Source organism: Rhinatrema bivittatum, chromosome 16, assembly GCF_901001135.1.
Source record: "Rhinatrema bivittatum chromosome 16, aRhiBiv1.1, whole genome shotgun sequence".
NCBI classification, from domain to species: domain Eukaryota; kingdom Metazoa; phylum Chordata; class Amphibia; order Gymnophiona; family Rhinatrematidae; genus Rhinatrema; species Rhinatrema bivittatum.
The window spans coordinates 66,118,572-66,128,991 of NC_042630.1; the positions used below are offsets into that span (position 1 = coordinate 66,118,572).

At 40.3% G+C, this 10,420-nt stretch overlaps 1 protein-coding gene across 1 annotated transcript; it reads left to right on the forward strand.

Annotated features, from left to right (window-relative positions):
- The first annotated feature begins 5,144 nt into the window (after positions 1 to 5,144).
- LOC115077800 (olfactory receptor 6M1-like) lies at positions 5,145 to 6,050 on the forward strand. The gene has a single exon (XM_029580086.1). The coding sequence runs from the start codon at positions 5,232 to 5,234 to the stop codon at positions 6,048 to 6,050; it is 819 nt and encodes a 272-aa protein (XP_029435946.1). The 5' UTR covers positions 5,145 to 5,231.
- Positions 6,051 to 10,420: the final 4,370 nt, after the last annotated feature.

Here is a 10,420-nt window from a genome sequence, read left to right on the forward strand (position 1 = left end):
ACAGTGGAATACAAGGCCAAGAAGGATATTCGGGATGCTTATAATGAAAGAAATCAAGAAAAAAGTAAAACAGACTCAAAGCATCGGAACTAGAAAAGGATTTTGGCAGCTGGAGTTCAGCCTGATAGAGGAAAGAGGAAGAGCTGCCATACCGATTACATTAAAGAAGCTGGGGGGATAAGGACATCCTGGGTGAGGAAGTGGTGAGAACAGGAATAAACTGATATGGACAGTGATAAGGAGGCATTCACCTAAGCAGCACCCCCTCCAGAGGTGCTTGCTCCTTGTAAATTATAGCCATCTTCCTACTCCTTGTAAATTATAGCCATATTTATTTAGTTGTTTTTGTTTCCTTAATATCACAGTTACCGTTCAATGTAAAGGCCTCGCCTAAAGTTATTAAGTTACTTGTAAACCGATGTGATGTGCAAACGGATGTCGGTATATAAAAGGTTTTAAATTAAATAAATAAATAAGTAAGGACTGTTTATTTATGCTGGTAAAGTTATCTTAAGAGGTTATGTAAGCATTTCCAATTCCATGCTGCTCTAGCACTATGAATCCTGGCCCAGCCTTGGAGGGTGTCTGTGTGTGTGTGTGTGTGTGTGTGTGTGTGTGTGTGTGTGTGTGTGAATGGGCTGGGGGAGGCTGTAGGATATGGTGCTGTTCACAAAGGAGGGGGATATCAAACGTCCTGCAACAGTTGTACTCCTCTGAATGTTTCCATAGATGCATTTCTTTATACATATCTGAACACATGCAAATCTTCTTGATGTGCAGCTATTGTTAAAAAAAATGATTTCTACTTCTCTAAATCGAACTACAGTCATGTAATTTTCTCTGGCATCTCCAAAAATTGGGAATACTTCACTGATTTAAATGTGTACTGTTTAACCAAGTCGAGAAACCGGCACTTCATAGAGTCATAAACAATGCTCCTGGGCAGGCGAAATTGAGACAAAAATTGTAGAAGACCCTATGATAACAGATTGTGCACTCGTTTGTTACATCTAATAATTAATATCCCCCTGGAGAAGCTGGATATCAGTGAAACCAAAGCCTCTTGTTAGAGTTCAAAGGAAACATCAAGGGAATCTTTTCAGTACTAGGACTTGGAGATATGTAAGATGTATGTACATTATATTTGCATGTCAACTTGGAGGAGGTGGGTATGTGAGTGTTGTGTGCTATGTATGTGGGATTTAAGTGAGATGTATTTTTTTAAAATTTTTTATTTATGCAATTTTCACTATACAAAATCCATCACTTATTGCAGAATTCAGATCGTTACAATTCCTTTTTTATTTATTTATTTATTTATTTATTTATTTATTTTTAATTTTTATATACCGATGTTCCTGTAAAGTATACATATCACACCGGTTTACAAGAAAGAAACTGTCGCCTCAATGGGGTTTTTTTGTAATACATTTAACACATTAAATATTCAATCTGATTTATACTGAAGAAATAGTCTCAGGATAATTGAAATAATTAGCTTTTAACAAGAAATAGATTAGTAGGATTATTCCTACTTTCTGCAACAACTGAATTTGAGAGTTTCTACTGTCTATATTCATTGCATCAAATTCCAACACAGCAAATTATTGGGTGTGGGAATCGAGGAAGACACGCAATTGTGATATTTCAAAAAATATACATTTTTGATTCTGGTGAACAATCTCACATTTGCAAGGAAATGTTAACATCATCTTACCTCCTATAGCTTCTACCTCAGTTCTCATATTAATACATTTCCTTCTCCTTTCTTGAGTTACCCTAGAAAAATTGGGATACATCCACATCTTTTCGCCATGGAACAACAATAATCGATTTCTCATAAATAGTCTAAAGACTGTCTCTCTATCTGAAGCGAAGGAGAAAGAGATATGTAAAATGGCTCTATTTGTTATCATTGTGTCAATACTAGACTCAATAATTTCAGATACATTTAACTGACCTTCACCAGGCTTACTCCCTGCCACAGTCTTGCTTTTTGATGATACATAATACATCTTAGATAGAACCGGCAGCGCTTGTTGAGGCATTTTTAGTATTTGTGTAAAGTACTCTTTAAGCATGTCATAAGCTGAAATTTACAAGTCATCATCCCCGTAGCTTCAAAATGGGACTACCAGTGAGCCAGTATTTTAGAGCCAAGAGAATCTGTTCAACAGAGAAGGACTTTGAGATACAGGCAGCGATTTTGGCTGGCAGATTTCAACAGCGGGGATACCCGCAGAAGGCAGTTAGCTGTGCCTACAAAAGAGCAAAATTTAGCACTCGCACGTCACTTTTACAATATAAACCCCACAAGGAGGAAATTCGGTTGACATGCGTTCTGCAACAATCAACGGCAGCAAATACAATAAAGGCAGCCATTCATAGACACTGGCATATATTGTCTATGCATGACATTTTTTTGGAACCACCCACATTCGCCATGTCACGGGGGAAAAATATCAGAGACCAGATAGTGCACGCTCAGATAGATGGCCGTGATAGTGGGGATCCTTTAGTGGGTCATCAAATGTGTGGCCATTGCTCCTGGTGTACACAGACCATTACAGGTGTTCTATGGGAAGTTCCGCCCTTAGGATATAAGATCTGGAGAAAGAGTAACACTGATTGCCAGTCTTATAATGTTGTGTATGCGATTATTTGCACATGTCCCAAGTTATATATTGGCCGTACAACCAGACCGATTCGAGTAAGACTTGGGGAACATAAATCACGGTTCACCACTCTGAAACTCACTGCACCGATGGTTCAACACCTAGTGGACTCTGGTCATAACATTTTGGATTTAAAATGGACGATTATTGAGAAAATAAACCCCTCACCACGTGGGGGGGACATACGATCGCTACTCAATACACGTGAAGCCTTCTGGATATTTACATTGAAAACATCAGTACCCCGAGGCATGAATGATGAGCTTAATTTCAATACCCTTTTGTAAAGGATCAGCTAAGCATAGCGATCTTGTCAATCATTTCGCTTCAATACTTAAAAAATGTCAGTATCCCGAGGCATGAATGATGAGTTTAAATTCAACACCCTTTTGTAAAGGTTCAGCTAAGCACAGCGATCCTGCCAACCATTTCGCTTTAACACTTAAAAAAACAGTCTGTACCTTTAAAGTTCGGAGACGGGTCTCCGCCCTTTACAATTTTGACAACTTAGAGTGTTCCTTTCAGGTCCGCGCACCGCATTACCAACACCTAGAGTTCTCCAGCAGGTCCGACTGCCACGTCATCAATCTCGTTGCAACGTTGAAGTGCCTCATTGGTTGTCTTGAGTCCCAGGAGTCATATATATAAGGAGTCAGTTCACTTGTAAGGTTATTCTTCCCGGCGATCGACAGAGATAGATCGCCCTGTGGCATAACGTCTAGAGTCCAGGAGAAACCGTCGAGGAGAGGGCTGCAGACTCCGAGAAGTTGGTTTTGGTAAACAACGAATCCCCTGAGGAAAGGCATTCTTGTCTGAAACATGTTGGGACAACGCAGAAGAAGTATGGACACACCAACCTAAATCAGGGAAGTCTGTTTTTACCCTTTATTGACATTCTCATTGAGTATAACGGAGTAATTTTCCTTGCGGTCACGCATTTAAAAACAGCATTGTCACGGAAGAGCCCTTTCACGTGTTGTTAGGGACAACACAAGTTCACATAGAAAAATTAAAAAAAAAATAATTGTTTAAAGATCATTGAGGAGGAGGAGGAAGGTTGATGATTATAAGTTCACCTGACGGAGGTGCGGGGCACCTACACTATGTATGAAACCTTTCTCTGACTCCACTTAAATATTTTTAAATTCACATAGATGACAAAAAATTTTTCACCATTAACAGTGTAGGTATTTACTTTATCAAAAATAATTTCAACACACATGTTATTCATTAAAAAGTTTATTGAACAGCTTAGCGACAGAGCGGCGCTCTTGATTGTTTTTGTTTAGTACAGCAGTTCGCAGCAAAGGTGTATCTTTTGATATAGAATAAGCTGAAATTAAGTCATGCTTAGGAAAATTAATAAATTTAGATATCTTAAGGTGTTTTCTATTCCTTCCAATCTTTTATCATATACAATCTCAGCTCTCGCAAACTTTTGCTGCCAGTTCTCCATTTTACACAGTCTAGTCTCCATCTGAAGCATATCGTCTTTGTTCTTCCCTAGGGAAGATTCAATAGTGTTAATTCATTGATTAGAGTCTACAGTCAATTTAGACAATTTTTCAATTGCCCCCTCTAAGGATTTTATGGCAGTCCATAACAAATCTAAGGTAATTTCTGGAGGTTTTTCCTTAGTTTGCTCACCACCTCCGGCTCGTCCACTTTCCAACCTCCCCATTGCTGATTGGACTCCTTCCCCCACTTTCTTAGATGTTAAGTTGAACTTAAGAAAATCCGCTGGAAAAAAATATGGTGGAGGAGGAATATTTGGTGCACCAGGACTTAAAGATGTTTCGGTCAGAGAATCTGACACCCACTCAATATCAGATTTCTCAGTGACCAATTCCACTGGTGACCGGACAGTACTTGGTGCAAAAGAAGTTGGAATTCGCTGCTGAGAAGGCTCTACTAAGGGAGATGATGCAACCATCTCCCTTATTTTAGCCTTCCCTTTAGTGCGAGGCATTAAATTCTTTCTCCTGCAATTTATTATAAGGTCAGCTCTCCGGCGTTTCTGCACAACTCTCAATTAATCCTCAACTCCTTCTTAAGGGAGGTTGATATAACAAGAAAGAAATGTTTTACTCACAGTTAAGTTGACAATATTTTGAATATTGTTAAGGAACTCGATCTGGCAACAGAGATGTATTTTTTTAATGGTAAAAGTGTGAAGCAGTGTTTTAGTTTTCACTCATTCTAATATTGTGTAGGGTTTATGTGAGTTTATGGATGTTTGATGGATGATGACATGGGGCATGCCTTAAAAACTTTGTGGTAATTTATATTTTTCAACAATGTAGTTGTATTTTTTGTTATTCTCATTTTCTATGACTTCAGGGAGTAAAAGCCTTCATAGATTCACCCCTTGAGTGCTCAGAATGTGCTGGATTTCCAGTAATATCTCTTTATTCTCTGTTTGCCTTCTTCCAGAATTCAATGGAAGAAGAAAATCTCACCACAGTGACAGAATTCATCATTCTGGGGTTTCCTGAGTTTTCAGACCTCCAAATTCCCCTTTTCCTTCTGTTCTTACTGCTTTACCTGATCATCCTGATGGGGAACCTCACTATTATAGCCCTGACGTGCCTGGACCCTCGCCTGCACACACCCATGTACTTTTTGCTCTCTAACTTGTCCTTTCTTGATATCTCTTCCACTTCAGTCACCCTCCCCAAACTGCTGGATATCTTTTTAAGGCACAGTAAGTACATTTCAATAAATGGGTGCCTGACACAGATGTATTTATTTATGGCCTTGGCTTCTGTAGAATTTTTCCTTCTTGCAGCCATGGCTTATGACCGCTATGTGGCGATATGTCACCCCCTACGTTATGTTGTGATAATGAATCAGAAACTCTGTTTACTAATAACCACTGGGTGCTGGATCTTTGGGTTTTTGGATCCGGTGGCAACCACTGTCCTTATATCACACTTCTCTTATTGTAGATCAAATGAGATTAACCATTTCTTCTGTGATCCCACAGCCCTGCTAACATTGTCTTGCAGCAAAACACAGACTGTTGAAGACATGACCTACATTGTAGGTGCTTTTGTAGCACTTCCCTGCTTTATCACAACACTGACATCTTATGTCTACATCATCACCAGCATCCTGAGGATCCATTCCACGGAGGGGAGACACAAAGCCTTCTCCACCTGCTCCTCCCACCTCACGGTTGTTATTCTGTTCTATGGGACTCTGATATGTTTGTATGTGAGACCAGCATCCATGCAGTCACTGGAGCTAAATAAACCTTTTGCTTTGCTGTATATTGTTTTAATTCCCATGCTTAACCCAATGATTTATAGCCTAAAAAATAGAGAGGTAAAAGGAGCTCTAAAAAACTTTTTTAATAGGAAACTGAATTGCTAAGGATTAGATAAACATGTGCTGAGTTTATAAATATATGCAGTCATGTTAGACAATGAGACATTACCCATGCATTAAATGCCTCTCTTAAGGCCATATATAAATGAGAATCTTTATCAGCCAGTGAGCCACATCATATTGTATGTTTGTATGATATGCAGAATTTGAGGCATAAAAGTCTTGTAACTTACAGAAAGGTAGTCAAAGAAGTCCATGCTGACCAGCCCGGTATCAGGTAGGATCCATATTCAATCCAGTTCTCTTCAAAGTATATGTGAGGTTAGTTGAAATACACATGAAAAGTTGGATTGTAATGTATTCATTAAAACTTCAATTTCCAGGTTTGCCCACTGGCTGAGAGGCAGTTCTGGGCCTTGTGGATAATTCTCAGTTTGATTTCTATGTTGGCTCTGGCCTCAGATCGAGGACTGTCATTGCAATAACAAGACTAACTACGAATGTGATCTCTGTAATGTGTTCTCTCACCTAAGCAGTGTGTTGAGGACAGTAGTAGACGAGCAGTCTGGTTACCCATCGCCATACACTCAACAACAGATCCTGATTAGCAGTGAAAGAGCCAAGTCTGCAGACCAATCACTGCACTGGAGGCTGGCTGGAGGGGGGGGTGTACCCTCTGGGCTTCTTACACCTTGCTGGTGGCTGAAAGGAATCAGTAAGTTTTTGCTTGGGACATTGACATTGACATTGACTTTTGCTTGGGACATTGACTTTTTTAAAAGTATTGGGGCAAAGTTAACTATTTGGGAATATTATTTAGTGTGTTTGTGTGTTTGTGCCTTTAATAGAAAGGCAGTGAATAAACAAGTTAGACTGTTTGTATTTTTAGTCAGTCAATAAGGTAGCAGTAGGTAGGCAGTGAATAAACAAGTTAGACTGTTTGTATTTTTAGTCAGTCAATAAGGTAGCAGTAGATAGTGTGTTTATTTTTAAAAGTCTGCAGAACTGAGTGTTCTCCAGACTTTTAAAGAGCTGACTGTTTGTTTTTAATACTAACTGAGTGCATTGTATTGAAAAAAAACAAAAACCAAAAAAAACCCCCCACAAAAAAGTAGCCAGAAGCTAGAAATAAGCTAGGAGCAGTATATACCAAAGTAAAAAAGTTGAATAAGTTCAGCTCAGTTACTCACCTTGGAAAGGTGTTGAGGTAGTGTGATTGGGTTTGAATAGGGACCAACACTTGTTAATCAAGGGAGCAGTAAGTCACTCAGGCTGACTAACTGAAGATAGATTGTTTGTATTTCCCAACCCTCCCACCCCTCGCCCACCCACCCCTAGCTCATCCCTTAATTTATAGGCAGGTGCCACTTTCACAAAAAAAAAAAATCAACAAAAACTTTATTGAGAATTCGATCAGACCCCGGTAGGCCACTACCAGACACATAGTGAATTCACTAATACATTTAAAGGAAGTTAGACACATTCCTACTCCCATAGCAACCTAAAACTTAACTAGGAACTGATCAAAATTGAGATGAAGGCAGCAGTCCAGCAGCAAGAGGGGGGCTTCCCAGTCTTTTGCATCGAGTGTCACATGTATGATTTTTTACCCACCGGTGAGAAGTTGTACATGTGCATGCGATGCAAAGAGCTCCTAGCTCTCAGAGAACGAGTCCAATCTCTGGAGGCTAGAGTGGCAGACTTGGAGGAGCTGAGGCAGACAGAGAGGTATATAGATGAGACCTTCAGGGACATAGTAGTCAAGTCCCAACTTCAGACTGGCAGCCTTGGTGCTGCCTTGGAGGAAGAAGGTCTCATAATGGGAGAACACCAACCAGGTGTAGCAGGAAAGGATCCTGTAGCAAGGACCTGCTCTCTAGGTGATGCATTGTCCTTTTGCACTGAGGATATCTCCCCAAGGCCTACTGCCCAGGAGGGAAGGGTTAGGTCGGCCGTCATAGTTGGTGATTCGATTATTAGGAATGTAGATAGCTGGGTGGTTGGTGGGCGTGAGGATCGCCTGGTAACATGCCTACCTGGTGCGAAGGTGGCGGACCTCACGCGTCACCTAGATAGGATTTTAGACAGTGCTGGGGAGGAGCCGGCTGTCGTGGTACACGTGGGCACCAACGACATAGGAAAATGTGGGAGGGAGGTTCTGGAAGCCAAATTTAGGCTCTTAGGTAGAAAGATTAAATCCAGAACCTCCAGGGTAGCATTCTCTGAAATGCTCCCTGTTCCACGCGCAGGTCACCAGAGGCAGGCAGAGCTCCGGAGTCTCAATGCATGGATGAGACGATGGTGCAAGGAAGAGGGATTCAGTTTTGTTAGGAACTGGGGAACCTTTTGGGGAAGGGGGAGTCTCTTCCGAAGAGATGGGCTCCACCTTAACCAGGGTGGAACCAGACTGCTGGCGCTAACCTTTAAAAAGGAGATAGAGCAGCTTTTAAACTAGAACAAAGGAGAAAGCCGACAGTCGCTCAGCAGCGCATGGTTCGGAGAGATGTATCTTTAAAGGATACTAATGATGCATTGAATTAGGGCATCCCGACAGTGAGGTTCCAATAATTAGAAAAGTAGTCCAAGTGCCTGTAACTAAAAACTCACCTGAGCTAAAAAATTCTAACTTATCCCTATCAATTAAAAAGCAGAATAAAAATACAAACAAAAAACAAACTTTGAAATGTTTGTATGCTAATGCCAGAAGTCTAAGAAGTAAGATGGGAGAATTAGAATGTATAGCAGTAAATGATGACATAGACTTAACTGGCATCTCAGAGACATGGTGGAAAGAGGATAACCAATGGGACAGTGCTATACCGGGGTACAAATTATATCGCAATGACAGAGAGGAGCAGTCGGGAGGAGGTGTGGCACTTTATGTCCGGGATGGCATAGAGTCCAACAGGATAAACATCCTGCATGAGACTAAATACAAAATTGAATCTTTATGGGTAGAAATCCCTTGTGTGTCAGGTAAGACTAAAGTGATAGGGGTATACTACCGTCCACCTGGTCAAGATGGTGAGATGGACAGTGAAATGCTAAGAGAAATTATGGAAGCTAACCAAATTAATAGCGCAGTAATAATGGGAGACTTCAATTACCCCAATATAGACTGGGTAAATGTATCATCGGGTCACGCTAGAGAGATAACGTTCCTGGATGGAATAAATGATAGCTTTATGGAGCAATTGGTTCAGGAACCGACGAGAGAGGGAGCAATTTTAGATCTAATTCTCAGTGGAGCACAAGACTTGGTGAGAGAGGTAACAGTGGTGGGGCCGCTTGGCAATAGTGATCATAATATGATCAAATTTGATTTAAATACTGGAAAAGGAACAGTGTGCAAATCCAAGGCTCTCGTGCTAAACTTTCAAAAGGGAAACTTTGATAAAATGAGAAAAATTGTTAGAAAAAAACTGAAAGGAGCAGCTACAAAAGTAAAAAATGTCCAAGAGGCATGGTCATTGTTAAAAAATACCATTCTAGAAGCACAGTCCAGATGTATTCCACACATTAAGAAAGGTGGAAAGAAGGCAAAACAATTACCAGCATGGTTAAAAGGGGAGGTGAAAGAAGCTATTTTAGCCAAAAGATCTTCATTCAAAAATTGGAAGAAGGATCCAACAGAAGAAAATAGGATAAAGCATAAACATTGGCAAGTTAAATGTAAGACATTGATAAGACAGGCTAAGAGAGAATTTGAAAATAAATTGGCTGTAGAGGCAAAAACTCACAGTAAAAACTTTTTTAAATATATCCGAAGCAGAAAGCCTGTGAGGGAGTCAGTTGGACCATTAGATGATCGAGGGGTTAAAGGGGCACTTAGAGAAGATAAGGCCATCGCGGAAAGATTAAATGATTTCTTTGCTTCGGTGTTTACTGAAGAGGATGTTGGGGAGGTACCCGTAATGGAGAAGGTTTTCATGGGTAATGATTCAGATGGACTGAATCAAATCACGGTGAACCTAGAAGATGTGGTAGGCCTGATTGACAAACTGAAGAGTAGTAAATCACCTGGACCGGATGACATACACCCCAGAGTTCTGAAGGAACTAAAAAATGAAATTTCAGACCTATTAGTAAACATTTGTAACTTATCATTAAAATCATCCATTGTACCTGAAGACTGGAGGATAGCAAATGTAACCCCAATATTTAAAAAGGGCTCCAGGGGCGATCCGGGAAACTACAGACCGGTTAGCCTGACTTCAGTGCCAGGAAAAATAGTGGAAAGTGTTCTAAACATCAAAATCACAGAACATATAGAAAGACATGGTTTAATGGAACAAAGTCAGCATGGCTTTACCCAGGGCAAGTCTTGCCTCACAAATCTGCTTCAATTTTTTGAGGGAGTTAATAAACATGTGGATAAAGGTGAACCGGTAGATATAGTATACTTGGATTTTCAG

Bases quoted from the DNA above. Each gene is read 5' to 3' on its own strand.
- LOC115077800 (XM_029580086.1), top strand. From the start codon at position 5,232: ATGGGGAACCTCACTATTATAGCCCTGACGTGCCTGGACCCTCGCCTG.